At 45.8% G+C, this 16,785-nt stretch overlaps 2 protein-coding genes across 2 annotated transcripts in view; one reads left to right on the top strand and one right to left on the bottom strand.

Annotated features, from left to right (window-relative positions):
• BMP2 (bone morphogenetic protein 2) overlaps positions 1-13,123 on the bottom strand; it is a 250,350-nt gene extending 237,227 nt beyond the window's left edge. The window contains exon 1 of the mRNA XM_062610140.1: positions 12,766-13,123. The gene's annotated coding sequence lies outside the window, so the exon portion shown is untranslated. The remainder of the gene's footprint in view (positions 1-12,765) is intronic.
• On the top strand, positions 3,674-11,179 carry LRRN4 (leucine rich repeat neuronal 4). The gene is made up of 5 exons (XM_062610163.1): positions 3,674-4,380; positions 5,452-5,656; positions 7,100-7,237; positions 8,351-9,062; positions 9,132-11,179. The coding sequence occupies exons 1-5, from the start codon at positions 3,696-3,698 to the stop codon at positions 9,882-9,884; spliced, it is 2,493 nt and encodes an 830-aa protein (XP_062466147.1). The 5' UTR covers positions 3,674-3,695; the 3' UTR covers positions 9,885-11,179.
• Positions 13,124-16,785: the final 3,662 nt, after the last annotated feature.

Here is a 16,785-nt window from a genome sequence, read left to right as displayed (position 1 = left end):
AGATGATTAAAGTTGGCAGCTAGTCAAAGAGCTGGGAAAATACAACGCCTGCCTCAAAAAGTGGGTATCCAAAAGCAGAAACAAAGGTGGGAAATGAAAAGCTCCTTTTCCAAGGATGCTCTGCTCCTTGCAAGAGGTTCTCTGTATCGCTCAGAAATCAAGCGCCTCTGGGCAAAGGCTCCACCTCCCTTCACCCTCACTGAAGTGAGTGCTTCACTTGCTGGGCTGCTCTTCCAGTCTTACAAGGCTTGTCTCAGTCTCCCAAATGAAGTCAGGGTTGAACATGTTAGAAATAAGGCAGCGTTTGGCTCACCAGGTTTCATGGAGTAGCTTCTTTAAGAGATTAAAAACACTGAAATAACCAATGACCAATCACTGTCTGTAAACACTGAGCTAAGGGCAGCAAACACAAAATGGGTACTTAGCCCAAGGCAGAGTGAGGCTACCTCCCTGCTTCCCAGCTTTCCCAAAGAAAGCCAGAGGGAAGGCAAAGCTTCCAGCAGCCCGGCTGGAGCTGGACTTTCCTCCTATTACACCAAATTCCTCAGATTTTTGTAACCTGCTCCAGTTTGCCCTTTGAGCCTCAGAGAGTGCAGATCCCTGATGGTACCTGTTAGTGTGCACGTGCTCCTGGGCAGGGCCCGAGTGCAGGCCTGTGAGCTGCTCCACCAGGATTAATCTGTGGGATTAGCCCCTCGTTTAGGAAACTATTTGTCTTGCCTCAGAGCCATTCCACACAGGAACAATATGTACATCCCATCCAGTCTCCCAGGGAACCGCAATGGCTCCAGAGAGTCCTACTAAAAGACCCTATCTTGTTCTGTGGATGTTCTGGTGTTTTTCAAGGCTCTCTCCTCACGCAGATAATGAATGACATGGTCAATAGATAAGGGCTGTACATGCAGGCTCAAGGTTTTGGGGAAAACAAGACCTTTATCTGCACTTGAGCACTGAAGCATACGGGTCTTCATTGCCTTCATGTCATGGATCTAGTCTGTTGTCCTCAGGAATGAAAAACACTGACCACTGTTCTCCTTGGTAGTTTTAATTGTCTTACAGCAGCAACTGAACCATCACCCTTTTGCTTTTACTTTGGAGCTGTCTCTTCCAGTTCATCCATTCCTACTTCCTGGCTTTACAAACAGCTCTCAAACAGCCTAATTATTATTTGAATTATGGGAATGCTGAGAAACCCAGCCCAGGGCAGGTCCCTTGGTGGGAGATGTTTTACACTGTCAGCCTTACTTATCCAGCAAAGGATGAGAGAAGTAGCAGGAAGGGAATTCTCCCAAGCCATGTGGTACAGCAGATGCAGAGAGAGAACACAACCCACACACAGCAGGACTGAGAGATGCCTCCCAAATCCATCACATGCAGCACGAGATGCCACAGGCCCTCTCCATCAGCCAAGAGAATTCCTCTTTGCAGGAGCAGCTCCTGACATTTCGCAAAGGGCCTCCTTAGAACAGTCGTTTGTCCCACATGAACACTTCCAGGACTTACTCCCAAGTGCAGGAGTTTTAGAGACAGTTATAAACACTTGAAGCCTTTTACTGGCGCCCAGACAAAGCGACCAAAGCCCATGTCAGCAGACACAGCCTTGCCACAGACATCATCCCGACCTGCCAGCAAAGAAACAACAGCAATTCCTCTCCCTTCCCCCGTCAGTGGCAGACGTGAGAGTCGGGACTACAAACACTGCTCTTTTCCCTTTCCCCCTCTCTGCTTAGACAAAGAGGGAGCAGCCCTGCCTGAGTGTTAGGAAATAAGAGCCCTCCCACCCACCTCCTGCTAGGGCCAAGGGAGCGGGAAAGCTGCCTGGAGCCACCCCCTCTCCAGGCTGGGGAAAAGCTGGATGCGGGGGAGCGAGCCTGGAACAAACCTCGGCTGCGCTTGTGGGCAGAGCCGCGAGCAGGGAAAGCTGGGAACAGGCAAGAGGCATTTCACGCTCCCGGCTGAGTCACCCCCGTGCATAAAACCAAGGCCGGGCAGTCAGAGCCACGCAGAGTTGGAGGCACGAGGCGCCGGGACTTCGGGACAGGTATGTGCAAGCGGATGCGGTTTTGAGGCAGGGACTCAGATTAAATCTATGATCAGCATCTAACAGTCCAATTCCTCCCATCCTCTCCTTGCCATGTGCTGGGGAGCAGGGAATCCAGCAGCTCCAGTGACTGGGAAGCCCTGAGGCTGCTTGGCTCTTGGACTGTTCCACATGACAAAAAGGACACAGGCAACCAAAATATGCTGCTTTTGCTGGTCAAATAAACTATTTTCCTGGTCCCTACTTCAAACCTGGGGTGGTAGCAACAGATGATGGTCTGCGGAAGCCCTGGCACCATACAGGGAACAGCAAGTCGCTATAAAGGCTTGGATTAAGCCTGAGATATTTCGCAGCACATGGGACTTCAGTCACATCCCTACACTGTAATGTACTTCTGGATGAGGAATGATCATCATGATGCCTGGCAGCACAAAGACTCAGCAAGAGCAGCATTAGTTCTGGGCTGTGGTTCGATAACCTGTGCAGCCTTGGACAAGTCATTTAGGGCTTTTAATCTTTTTCGGAATGACAAAGACATTTGGTGGGGTGGGGTTGGGATGAGGGAGCACAGAGAGAGATGTAACACTCAATAACATGTTTCTTGGTACGCAGGCCTTGGGGCTGCTCTCAGTTTCTAAGCACTTCTACTGAAAGGTGGTTCAGGAGCTGCATTTTCAGCACATCCTTTCCTCAGCAGTTGGGGTGCATTGAATGGTGTGCGGCACTCATGCAGCAGGGCCCCAGCCCTGCCACCGCCTGGCAGACAGGCTCCAGGGCGCTGCAGGAGCAGAGGAGGGCGAGTCTCAAAGCGCCGTTGGGGTCCCCACCGTTGGTGTCACTCAGAACAAGGCTGAACTGCCCTGGCAGAGCCCACACAAGCCCCAGGGTTTTGATGTGAAGGGAAGGAAAGCCCTTCCTAACACAGAAAAGGCTTTTTTTTTTACCTGCCCACCCCATTGCAGCTCAGCCCACCTGGAGCTCCCATGTCCTTTACTGTCTGACAACCCTCCCCTGCCTTTGGATGCACACATTTGATTTATACAGAAAAAATCCCTTGCCACACTCACACCTGATCCCAGCTCTGTTGCTTGGGTTATCACCCCATTAGATAGTTCTTCCCAGTGGGCTGGACACTGCAGCATGACTGCCCTGTAGAGAGCAGTACATAATAAGGTATAGAAGTCAAGCCTCATAACATGGTGATACCCTATCCTGCAGCTTGTCCAGTATAGCACCAACTGGTGTTTTACACTGGAGTACCACTGTGCTGCTGCAGAGTTCACCTCTGACCCTGTTGCTGTGCTGGGTGCCAGGCTGGTACTGAGGGTACTGATGTGGGAACCAAACACCTGATAACAATTTGGTTGCTTTCTGCACGGAGAACTGTAGGTACTTTTAGAATTGCACAATGCTCCTGTCCCCAAAGGTTCTATGATTACTTAGGCTTAATTACAGGAGAGATACTAATTATCACTTTATCCGCTCTCTGGATGCAGTAGGAAAGGACTTAACAAATGCCTTCACTTTTACATAGCTTGTTACTGCCTGGAGGGATTTTAATTTAGCTCGTAATGCTGATGTTTTGTGATGTTTTGTTTTCTCCTTCCTGAAACAAAACCCAAACAGAGTTCATTGCAAGCCACATAGGAGAAAGATGTTTTCACGCTTGCTCATCCTCTCTCTGCTGGTGGGGAACACTGTGTCCAGCCCAGTGAGCAGAGCAGAGCCTGCAGCATCCAGGGACATCACCCCCTTTTTCCAGCTGGCTCACGAAGACCCTTGGGAGAACGTTAATCTCACCAGCATACCCTGTGAGGATCGCAAGAACAGGACCTGGATCACCCTGCAGCTGACCAACAGCAGCCTCACGGCTTTCCCTGCCTGCCTTCCAGAGGTACTGGAAACCTTGGATCTCAGCAACAACCTCTTAGAAGAGATGAATAGCACAGAGATAGCAAACCTCCCGCGGCTGCGTGTCCTCTCCTTGCGGCAGAACCAGCTCTGGTCAGTTAGATGGGGATCCGAAGCCCTCAGCAGCCTCCTCTCCCTGGATTTAAGCTTCAACAAGCTGTCATCTGTTCCATCATGCCACAGCTCTGCCCTGCCTAACTTGAGGTGGTTGTCCCTGGCTGGAAATCCACTGATTGAAATCCAGCCTCTGGCTTTCTCCTGTTATCCTCAGCTACAGTTCCTCAACCTCTCTGCAACGCTGCTGGGCCAAGATGACAGCAGAGGAATTAGAGAGTCTGCTTTTGCCATCAGCACATCTCCCAGTGAGGCCACAAACAGGCCTGGAAACATCAGCGTGCTTGATCTGAGCAGGACCTTTCTTGAGAAAAGTAAGTTTCTGGACTTTCCACTGTAAGCATGGGGCTTGGTCAGGCTGGGGGGGAGCATTAGACTTGCACAGACCAGACACCATGAAGCAGGACTACTTGTCCCAGTGTAGTCAGCCATCTCCCTCCTAATCCCACTGTCTGCTACTGACAGTCATCCCACTGTCAGCCCTGAGATTAGTTGGGACACAGGAGGAAACTAATCACTCTTTCCTGAAATCCTTCTTTGTCTCTCCCCTCAGTTACACTGTGCTTTATACCGCTGCACTGAAGTAGCACAGAGAGAGGCTTTCTGTGTCAACTGCAACCGGCCAAATCCTTCCTCACAGTGAGACAATCCCTGCCCTGAGCAATATACAGCATGATTTGTCTGTCTGCCTTCCCTGCCAGCCTCAGTTTATAACTGAGGTGCTGAGGCAGACAGATGTCAGATGTGTTGCGCAGCTGCTTTCAGCCTGGGACATATAGCCAGGACTTTAGGGACTCCTCAAGCCAGAGGTTTCACCCCAACTCACATTTAACAGATATACCACCAAAGTTCTGCCATGAATTTCCCTAATCCCTGTTGTGGTAGTGAGTTACACAACTCAGTTGTGGGATGGAAAGGGACTTTTGTTAGACCTACACAAAGTTCTTTCAGTTTCATGCCTCTCAGCTCTTTTTTCTGTACTAGGACAAATAAGATACTTGCCTTTCTCACACCAGTCATGACTGCATAGACCTCCCTAATCTCCCCCCATCCACCACTTCTCTGAGCTGAGAAATCCCTGTTCATTTAATCTCACCTAACAGGAAAGCTGTTCCATATCTCTTATCAGCTTTATTGCCCTTCTATCTTCCCTTCTTTTCCTCTGCTCTACAACAGCATGACCTGTGGGTAACACTACAAAAACGTGTTTGCACTGGTGTTTATACACTGCTGTGCTGATGTTTGTTCTGTTCCTTTCCCAAAGAGCTGCAGAAGACCACAGAGACAATTGTTTTATCTCTATGAATTCAAACCCTTTTTTCTAGGCAGAAAGCCACAGGCATGTTCTGTTTAGGCAACAGGTATAAACCTTTTCTCTGCTTCAGTTCAGCCAGAGTGGACCAGAGACTTGCCCAACCTCAGATCACTTCACCTGACAAAGATGTCACAGTTAAGAAGCCTCGATACTGACTTCTTCAAGTCCATGCCTGCTCTCCAGGAGCTGAACTGTCAAGACTCCCACTTGCTGGCTTTTGTGCAGACAGAGATGTTTGACAACGCTCCTCATCTGAGCCAGCTCTCGTTTGAGAAGTGAGTTATTTTCTGTTCTGTTCTTCCTCACATCACATTGCCTTTGCCTCACATGGTGCCTGGGAGCTGATTTGTATGCAGGTGCCTGGGAGCTGATTTGTATGCAGTTTGCTTGTGATCAGGTATTTAGGAAGGAGATATGGGCTTGTGTGCCATGCTCAGATATGCCATGTAAAGCCTGTGATGGAGACCTGCAGAAGAGCTGATGCAGCTCAAAAAGGTGGCATGAGACTCATAGCACAGTTACTGGTTGCTTGAGCTAACATCCATCATGCTCCCACTCTTCATCCAACGGATGAATTCATCTAGCACTGTTAAAATTAGCATAGATCCACTGAAACCCACTTGTGATACAGCCCATGCTTCCAACATCTACAATGGCAATGTCTCACCAGAGGAGAAGCAGGTCACTGAGGATTTGTTGCCTTACAAAGGATGAATGCTGGATGAAATCTGCACCATGGAAGCATTCAAAAATCCTGTCCCTCCTGCTTTTAGTGTGAGAGATTAATATAGTTCCGTGTTCAGCACCAGTAAAAGCAATGGTTGGGTCCTTATCCTAGAGGTAATAAGAGCAGATAAACTGTACACAGAACAGTCAGCAAAAAGGAAAAGATTTGGAGCACCTCCAAAGATGACTGTAATACAGGCCCAGATTATAAGGGTATCAGAATACAAATACTTGAGCGTTGGCTGTGGTCTAGGAACACAGTTTCAGAAAAATATGGCCATTTATGCAAAAAAAAAAAACAATAAACCCAGTGTATTCCCTCCCCCACTGGATTTACACAGCACTTTACAATAGCTGCAGGAACACCAGTTCCAAGTGCTAAAAATCATGACCCAAACTTAAAAAAAAAACAAAGGAGTAGCAGTTAGTCTCAGACAAAAGAGAGCATCTTCTGAGCACTCTGCAGGGAGGTCACATTATCACTCTGCAGTTTAACAGTAAAGGTAAACAAGGTCTTCCTGTATTAGTCATTTGACTTCAGTAGGTGTGAGTCTATAGTATTAAAGACCCAATTAACACGACAGAGGATGGCTGGCACAGAGAAAGCCATTACAAGCAGAGTGAGAAAGAAGCTGCAGAAATGGTATAGTAAAAAGTGGAGCTGAATGTGGGACTTAATGGCAGAGGGGAGATCATGATTTACAGAAGACCCTTGCTAAATGCCAGGTCCTTTCCCTTCCAGCTGCCATCTCCCAAGGTGTTACCCCTTAGGATGCTTTTGTTATGCTTTAACACACAGCAGGTACACGGTGCAAATTGGAGATGGGCAGGTATTAGCCTGGGCTACAGTGCAGGACAGTGGTGTTGATAACTGGCTGCTTTCAAGGGAACTGGGAATATTGCTTTGTCTTGCACATGCTGGGACACTAAGCACACTGCAGTGCTTGGAAGGTGTCTCAGGTTTGCTAATTATTGCATTTGTCATCTTGTAGCTGTAACCTGAGTTCCTTTAATCCTTGGAATACCAATTCCTCGGGTAACATCATCATCAACTTGTATGGAAATCCTCTGATATGCGACTGCCAGCTCTCCTGGCTGCTCTCCAAGCCCAAGAAAGTTGCGCTGCAAAAGTAAGTGAGTTCAAGGAGTTTAAGTAATGCTCTTAAAACACAACTTGAATATGTCATTTATTTGGGGACCAAACATTCGCTACCATATCAGTTACTCAAATTCCTTCTGTTTTTCCCTTCCACAAGTGGCAGAAATGCAAAGTGAAGTTCCCTTCAGGGACGAAGTGTGGCTGAATTATCCTTGAATGTGGACAAAATTCAATGGGCACAGCTAGAACAGTATAAAGTGTTGTTAGCCCTGCATTCTACTTTAAGAATTCTGTTACCCAGAGATAAAAAATGAACTGCCTTGGTGGGCCAGGACCGGGAGCTGGAACTGAAAGACTTTGCAAGAACTTTAGCACATCATTTCCTCCGTGTATTCCCAAAGCCTGCATCAGCGAAGGCAGTCAACAAACACCTTTGCAAATAGCACCACTTGTCACTTATTGTTTCCACGCTCTCCTAGGGGTTTACAGAATAATTACAATAAACTGTACTTAAAAGGAGTACTTTGCATATGTATGATGTCTCTGCTATTTGAAAGGCCACCAAGAAGGTTTGTCAGAGAGAGCAGGGAAGTAGATTGTTTCTCACCAGGATGGGCTTAACAGTTGCATCCTCTTCAAAAACATGGGAGGTCTGAGTAAAGAAAGAACTTACTCAGACATTGAAAGGCTTAAAGAAAGAGGTTAGTCATTTAAAGCACGTCCCATGTCAGCACAGCTCCAGCTGCCTAAACCAGCTGGCTTAAGGATCTTGTTACATCTCTGAGTGTACTCCCCTCTTAGTGTAAGCATTAAAGTCTGACCCTTCACGACAAGTTGCCTTGACCCCATCACTCTTGCTAAGGTTTGCAGTCCTTGTACCAAAGGATGCTTCCTCTCAGGCAAAAGATATTCCTGCGCCTTAGAAAAACAGAAAGCCAGTCAACTAAACTCCCAGTGCTGTGGAAAGCCATCTGCCAAGCGCAGGACTACTGTTACGACAACTTAGGTCTGGTCCAGCTTTCAGGTCTTCTTTAATGTAAAGACTGGTTTTGGACAGCAGGTGGCAAATTCCAATCTAAGATGCCTTACAAGAGCTTGTAATGTACTTGTGGATTGTGTCTATTCTACCTTGTTCCCCCTGCAGGGCTTGGGAGACTTTTTGCTACATATCCCAGGAAGATTGGGGCAGACCTTCAACATCTTTGTCACTGCTAGAGCTCTACAACAAATGCCAGTCTGAGGGAAACATTACGCTGCCCGATTCAAACACACCCTCTCCGGAACGTGATGCTTTCAGCCTCACCAGTTACAATGCCACTGCTGTAGTAACAACAACAGATGCTGCTCAACTAACCCAAGACGCTTATATCAGCTCCCTAATTCAGATGAATGTAATGAGCACAACGGCAGCCAACCCAACTGAGCTGATGCTCACAAAGGCCAACAGTTCCTCCCACAAGGAGGAGGCAGTTTCCAAATCCACGAGCACCCATGAGAAGGAGGCAGTTACTGAATCCATGAGCACCCACGAGGAGGCAGTTTCCAGATCCATGAGCACCCACAAGGAGGAGGAATCCATCAGCACCCAAAAGGAGGAGCCAGTTTCTGAACCCATGAGCAATTCTCCTTCCTTGGTGTCTGTAACCACCTCCCTGGGTTCTCTCAAACTGTTCTATGATCACTCCTCAGATCATGGCTCCACGATTCAAACTGAAACAGACCAGCTAAAGACAGAGCTCAGAACAACCACGTCAGCGTTTCCCCAGGAAGGCACATCCAACCAGCCCACTACTGATTATTCTACTACAGCAATGGGAAGCCCCAATGCCACTGATCTTAACTCCTTCGCCCTTTATGTTGAGGGAGGTACAGCACAAACAAGCCTCCCTCAGCTCAACTCCACAAGGACCACTACTCGCTCACAGCCTGCATCCACCAAAAGTACAGCACAAACAAGCCTCCTACAGCTGAACTCCACAAGGACCACTACTCGCTCACAGCCTGCATCCACCAGATCACTGATACACTATGTAGATGACTATGACTACGACGAACAGTCAACGCAAACCCCAGTGCAAGTGCCATACACCTCCTGTGACTACAATCCTTGCAGGCACCTTCAGAAGCCATGCAGTGAACTCCAGAGAGAATCCAGATGTTTATGCCCTGGCATGTCGAGGGAGGATGAGGTTCCTGATGCACCGAGGCTCAGAGAGGTGTCTGAAGTCACGGACAGCTCTGCACAGATACGCTGGTGTGCCCCAAATTCAGTTGTTCACACCTATGAGCTGATGTTTCATGCCCAAGGCAACGAGGACAGACAACTCGTTCTGGACAATATTTATTCCACAGCAAGGCAGCACACTCTGTATAATCTACTACCATACACCACTTACCACATTTGTGTGACTGCTTCCAACAAAGCAGGGTCAAGCCAGACATCAGTGCAGGGAATTCCAGATAATTCATGCACTAGATTTAAAACAAAGCCCAGCTACAAGTCTGTCTTTGCTGCTCTGTCTGCAGCAAGTGGACTCTTTCTCATTTCCACAATTATTTTGTCTATATGCCTGTGTAAGGCATGCAAAAAGCCTCAGAGTGAGCAGTATGGTACACACTTAGTCTCTTATAAGAACCCAGCATTTGATTATCCTTTAAAACTACAAACCAGTAATTAGCTCTGGGTCACTGTTCTGCACATTCCAAGCTCATCGTCTCTTATCACCTTGGTATGTTTGCCTGAGACTCTCCAAACGTCCTTCAGCAAAACTATGAAACATCAGACTTCATAGCCCTTATGTTTCTAAGGGACAGAAAAACACACAAAAACTAATAATGACGGTAGTCAAACAGAAGAAAGTCTTTGGACTCTTGGCCACGTGCTAAGCAGCAGCAAACCTGGACACTCACCTTGAAGAGCTGTATGATCACTTACAAATTCATCAGCATGCATTTCACACAGTCAGAGGCTGCTTTGCCAGCTGTCTGCCTTCAGTCTCCCTCATGGATACAGTGCTGAGAGCCATGACCAAGGTGCATCTAGCTAAGATAGACTCTGCTTTTATACTTATAAATGAAGTTGGGCTTTCAGTTTCTTCTAATGTCCATATAAAGGTATTGCCCAAAAAGAGAGCATTACTGGAAGGACTGAGAGAAGGATCTCCCTGAGCTGAGTGGCAAGGTGCTGTGCAAGTCTAACTCCACTAAATAACTCCAGCAACTGCTCAGTGCAGCTTCACTTCAGGAGAGAGAAGCATGAAGATTAATTGTATAAAAGGACAGTTCAGGATCCTTAGGACCAGGATAATTGCTTTGTTCTGACTTTGTATGATGTTTTCCACAACTGAGGCTCCCGAGTGCTACCACAACACCAGCTTACAGGCAGCGAGGAGTTTTCAGTACAGCAGTAACCCACAGAAGGGAGAGGCCATGTTAGCATTTGATTCAGAATTGATTGTAAGCAGGGATGATTGCTCAGTCCTATCTACAGATTTAGCAGGCTGACGATTTACCTCCTACAGAGGCAAAGAGCCAAGTAATGAAACAATTTGATGTGCATGTTGCTGAGACTAAAAACCTGAAATCCCATCCACTCACAGCAGTTACACAGACATTTTTCAGATGTACTTTTGGGTCCTAACTTCTGCTACAGAAATCATAAGAGATGCTGAGAATCCCAGTTCTTCAGCAGCTTTGAGCTTGCCATTAACATTCAAAGGTGTTTGTGTAAGGGGAGGTGTTTGCCCCATCAAATACTTCCTATTCAGAGACCAAAAGGTTTATGTTTCAGTGGCTGTGTGTTTCTGCTGCTGTACACTGCTGTATAGAGACAAGATATAAACTCCCCCAGAGATTTCAGAGTGCAGAAGGTACAGTGTAAAAGAGTCTCTGTTCTGTTTATTTGGGGTTTTTTAATGCTTCCAGTATTGATGGAAATAAAAGCTACAGAGTTGAGCTCTGGTTCTTTGTTAAAGACTTAGATCTTTGTGTTGTTTTACCATCTACAATGTTTAACCTGAGAAATTAACTCAAACATTTTCTGGTTTGGAACAGACTTTGAGCATAAAGTAATGCTTTAATTATGGTAAATTCATGTTATTTGATATCCCAAGAGCTTTCATTTTGTATGTGCGTAAGGTGACCTGTGCCATCCTCACCACTACAGCTCATAGTCCTTTCATGCAGGTTTGTCCCTTACCCTACACCAGTGCTGGGAATGACACCACCACTCATTGCACATTCCTGTGTGTGTCTGTCCCTAGTTGCTGAACTTGGCTGACTCAAACTTACAACAGAGGTAACACACAATGGAGAAGCCAGGATAGCATCATCTTTCACTCTGAAAATCATGTTCACATTCTGGTAGTTCAGACCTTTCTTTGCTTGGTCTTCGTTTCTCATCTTTATGTCTGGTCTGCATTTTCTGGAGAGTCTGTCTAGTGAACAGGCACAGGTGCCAAACTTAACTTGCAGTGAGCAAGGACCACCCCAAATCAGGGCAAAAACCATACACTCCCTTGTGTTTGTACAACATAGGTCTAAGAGACCTTGACTGGGGTCTTTGGTATTATCAGAAACAGAAACAAAGCAGAGCAAAAGAAGAGATTTGTGAATCTGAGTTCGTTTAACTAATGACCAACTTCACTCTGTTGTCTTCTCCTCCCTCTATTTGAATCAGTGCTTCTTTTACTTCACTTTTCCTGTGATTTGTGCTACAATCACTCTTCCCTGAATACATTCTATATGCACTTGGATATAACTTGCAAGTTACAGAAGCTAATGGCTTTATTCTGCCATACTTCAAACATTCCAGCTTGGATAAGAAAGCCTGTATTTACACCCAGAACTTGTGTGTCTGGTAAGTAGTTGCTGCAGCCCAAGAACAGGTAAAATGACAGTCATTCAAATCATTTGAGTAAGTCACAGTATTTTCAAAGCAAGTATTCAAGTAGAAAACCTTTCTCTGACAGCACTGCCTGTTGCTACTTCTTAAAACCAATGTATACTTCTAGAAAAACTGAATCATCACATTTTCCCCTCTGGACTTTTTATTGTAGCTGCTCCTACTGATTTAGAAAGTAAGCCCTAAAAAGTAAGCAATGTTTTAATCAAAAGGGTAAGGTTATCTTGAAGCCTATTTGCTGGCTTCTACATAATCCAAATATAACTGCAGAAGAAAGTTAATGCCACCCCCATTCCCTAACCTCAGAACACAAGTAATAACCAGTTTGGAGGTTTCCTGTATCTTCATTACTGTGGATGGACACAAGCCGGCTACCATAGCGCTGTTTGGGACTGGGGCAGTGAGTAAGCAACCAGGGAGCCAAACGGAAACTTTCCCACCCACTCTTAAAGCCGTGTTTGAAACCGCCCCAGCTTTGCTCCGCCTGGTGCTTCCTCCCCCTTTTCCTGTTCGCACTGAACAGCCAATCCTGTCGTACGTCCAAAGACACAAACCTTTGGCAGCGTGGCTGGGGTACCCAAACTGCTCTGAAATGATTTTAAAAGCTAGCAAAAGCCAACCCATTAAAACCAAAATATAACTAGTAATCTACTCACTGTTTCACGGTTCAACTGGTCCTGTTTCTCCATGAGAAGAGGAAATGCAGAGAGCATTTAAATCTAGTTTTTGAAGAGGTGTGTAATTTTTAACCTGGCTTTTCTTCCCAAGAAGAAATTATCTGCATTCTGAAGAACCTTCTCCATTCACTTGTCAAGGTCTTTCTTCTTTGTACAGAACCAAGTTCAAGCAAAGGAAGTCCAAAATAGCCAATGGGGCATGTGGGTCCCTCTCTCCTGGGTGCCATGGTGGAAGTGCATGCTTGTTCTGTCTCTAAATCAGTCACTGAGTCTCATGGAGTCTCCCAATGGAAACACTCTGGGAAAAGGAGCTGATCCCTGGAAAGGCCTCCATACAGAAAAAAAAAAGGCCAGAACCCACACAAATGACTTGCTGGGTGTGAGGATACAGAGAAGGACCACCTTGTCTTCAATGCAACAAATGCCATTTAGAGAATCAGTTATCAGGAGCCCTGTCCTGGGCAGCAGAAGCGGGTGGGTGCCCAGAGCAGCAGGATGAGGTGCTTCAGCCTGACCCACCTCAGTACCAGGAGGGACCATGCTTTTGAGAGTGGTCCCTGGCCAGAGGCGTGAGGGGCATTGAATGGACCAGCTGGGAGACAATGCAGCCCAAGGCAGGGAGCTCACATCATACCACTGGCTTTATCAGCCTCTTTGTGCAGGGATGCAAAAACCAAACCTCCATGCTCACATAGCAAGCACTGCACAGGCACAGACCTACTCCTTTGCAGTGATCTCCAGAAAAAGGCATTCATGTGGTGTTGGAAACAAGGAAGCCTCTGAGGGTTCAGGGTCTTGCTTGCCAAGTAGCATCGGATTCCCACTTTACCTGTGAAAGACAGAGATATTTATCACAGGTGTGAACACGTTCCGTGTTTGTGGAAACAGATACTCATAAAAGAACGTGTTTAAACTCCTGGTGCTTTTGCTTTTTATCAGCTCTCCAAAGTATGCAGAGTTTGTTCCGAAGCAGGGCAATATACTACAACAGTAATTCCAACCTCTTTAAAAAGTAGTCAAGCAGGGCAACAAATAATATTATCGTGAAATATGTTCAGAGAACAATCCCCTACAAGGAGAGGCTGGTGTTCTGCTGTCACCTAGAGGGAGAAGGAGGAATCATCTCCTCAGGTGCATCACACTCGGCTTTTCCCCCAAAGAACTTAAGCCTGCACCCTACAGACCAAAGCTCACTTACAGTACCCATGTGCTCGCCTCTGTTCGTCCGTGTATCCTCACCTACTAACCTCTGAATGGAAACAAAACAGAAGTTCTAACGGTAGCAACAGTTCCAGTCCCTTAGATTGTAACTCAGCAGCTTATCTGTCCCTGTCTCTTAATTCTTTTTTGTAGCCTTATAACCAGGAATTTCTCTGCCAACTTGTCACTGCTATAGAAAAATGTGCATTTCTTCTTAAGAGCAAGGAGAGGATTACTGTCTGGGAAAACCAGACCTGGTAAATCACTCTACAAGTGCAATAAGGTTTTAAATATGTGGATTTTGGAAGCAAAGATCAGACCACATTCACTGCACTTACAGGAAAGAAAAAAAAAAGCAAGGATTTGTTGGGGGTTTGATTCAGCATGGATAAAGATCAGTAACAGGTAAGTATGTTTATACTACCTGATATCTTGAATTCATTTTGCACATATCACTGTGTAGTATTACATAGTATTATTATTATTGTAATTCAGTGGGGATCTTCTAAGCAACTCTTGTCTGCTTCTGATGATTCAACTGATGCTCATGGATTTTGTAGCTCAAGGGCACAGTGGCAACTTGTACAACCTTGGGCAGACAAATGGACCATGCTCTGTGCCATTCCTCAGTACCTAGGCAGTATCGCTACCCAGATGTAGCATCTCTATGGCATCTGATTACTGGGTACATGAGCAGATCAGTGCTCTGGACCCATGGATACATATAATTGATCTGCCTGTATGCAAAAGGTAGGGTTTTGCACGCCCCTACCTAACTATAGCGCCTCTGAAGAGTCAGGGGCTTCTAAGAAAGCATGAAATAAACAATCTCCTTTTACTGCTAGAGTTGACCACCTCTCATTTCAAGCTGACATTTCCCATGCCACAACACATTTTTTAGGGTATTTTGACAGTGTAGGTACCTTTAAAGTACAGTTCTTCAAACAGAAAAGGTCTGAATTCATAGGAATCCCTTATAAGAAACCCTTCACAGGATTTACCCTACTGTCTTAGCAGAACACAACCACTGTAAAGAGAGTATTTTTATTCACTTCCAAACCACAGTGCAGCACTGTTTTTTTTTTGTGCTGCTACTTAATCCTCACACTTCAGCGCTGAATGACATTACCCACAAGTAGATGTAAGAAGTTAATACTTGTATGGCACTCTGTCTTTCCTGACATATTGCTACAGTGTACGTCTTCATTTTTGCTAGATCCTTTGTTGAAAGGTGAGCAGCCTTTTCCACTGTTTAGCATGGCTCTAAGATCATAGACATACATTTTTAAGAAACATAAGGGAGAAAAAAACCCTCAGAAAATACCAACAAGAAATGGAGGGAGTGTGAGAAAAGGGACAAAAACCTCCCTATCTTTACTATTCCTAGACCATTGGTACACCCAAAGTAGGAGAGAACCAAAGAAAAATCAAAAGAAATCAAGCAAAAGAATCCCAAGAAAAACTACAAAGCCCAGGATCGTTCACTGTCTCGTCCAGAAGGTGGAAGCAGCGATGCAGCTATCTCTGCCATGCAGGCGGGCACAGGCTAGCAGCTCCTGCTGAGCTCTAAGCACAGCTCAGACGTCAAGAGCGATAAATTCCGGGATGAAACTCCAGATAGAAGAGAAAAATAAAAACAATCACGCACTCAGCACTAGGTAGAGGCTTTCTTCTCCTCTGAAAAACTAACATTTACTTGCTGTGCAGCATGTTCTGTGCTGGGAAGGCACAAATATTGCGTTTATTAAATGCTTAGAGGCTACTTGCTGTTATCAGAGCATGATTAAGTAATGGTACTTAATAACTGAGATAAGGCCATTAGGTGAAATGATGTCACCCTCTCTTTGGCAATCAGTCCTCATGCTGTCATCACTGCTGCCTTGAGAACACTGGGCAGGGTATCTCCAGGAAAAAAGAGGAAGACACATGAGACTAATGCTCGTGTCCAACCTGACATAAGTGCAGTAAGTAGTAAAGATACACATCCGAGGCATTTTCATAGATGCAAATATTCCCAGAAGCCCCATTCTGTCCTGATTACGTGTTTAGGTGTCTACTGATGATATTTGTGCTGTGAAGGTTGTTCAAGTTGCTGATATTGCATCAGAACTGGCAAGGATCACTTGGTATTAGGACACCATTTGACAAGATGCCGCACAAACTGCAGGCAAAAAGATGTTATCATCTGACTGCTCCAAACTGGAAAGAGCTGGGGAAGGAAAATCAAGAGACAGAGAGGTGACATGATCCACCCAGAATCACAAGCACTGTGCACCGCAGTGACTGTCAAAAAGGTTCCATGCTGACAGTGGTTCATTGCTTCTGCCTAAGTAAAATAGACCTTTGAAAGCCACAGCAGCACTGTGCTATTGACAAACATCCCAGAAGGATTCAACTCTGTCCTCACTGTGCCTTTAACTCAATATCCCCCGTCTCGGTGCAGCTGCCTACTCACACAAAGGCAGAAAACACAGAGCTTTTACCACATTGAGTCAGAACTGGCTGTAGGTCCAAGTCCTATTTGGAGGACAGATACTAAACATACAAATCTCATTTTTTCAAGACACTAAGCTAAAAAAAGCCCCATTACAACTCCAGCATCACGTGTGTGGGTGTTTTCTGTACGGTTTGTTATTGTTTCACTGCTCCTTGGGAATGCTGGAAAAGGTCACAACACCCAGAAATGATGGTAAGAGGGTAAGAAAAACAATATAATGCGTAGGCAATTCCAAGTCTAAACTCAGCTTTGAAACAAATGTGGAAGTGCTGATTCTGAACATGACTTAACAACATGTTTGC

This window comes from Pezoporus occidentalis, unplaced genomic scaffold, assembly GCF_034315485.1.
Source record: "Pezoporus occidentalis ecotype Australia unplaced genomic scaffold, CSIRO_AGI_Poc_V1 ctg10, whole genome shotgun sequence".
Classification (NCBI taxonomy): domain Eukaryota; kingdom Metazoa; phylum Chordata; class Aves; order Psittaciformes; family Psittacidae; genus Pezoporus; species Pezoporus occidentalis.
The sequence above is the reverse complement of the archived record's forward strand: the minus strand, read 5'-3'. Positions and strand labels throughout refer to the sequence as shown.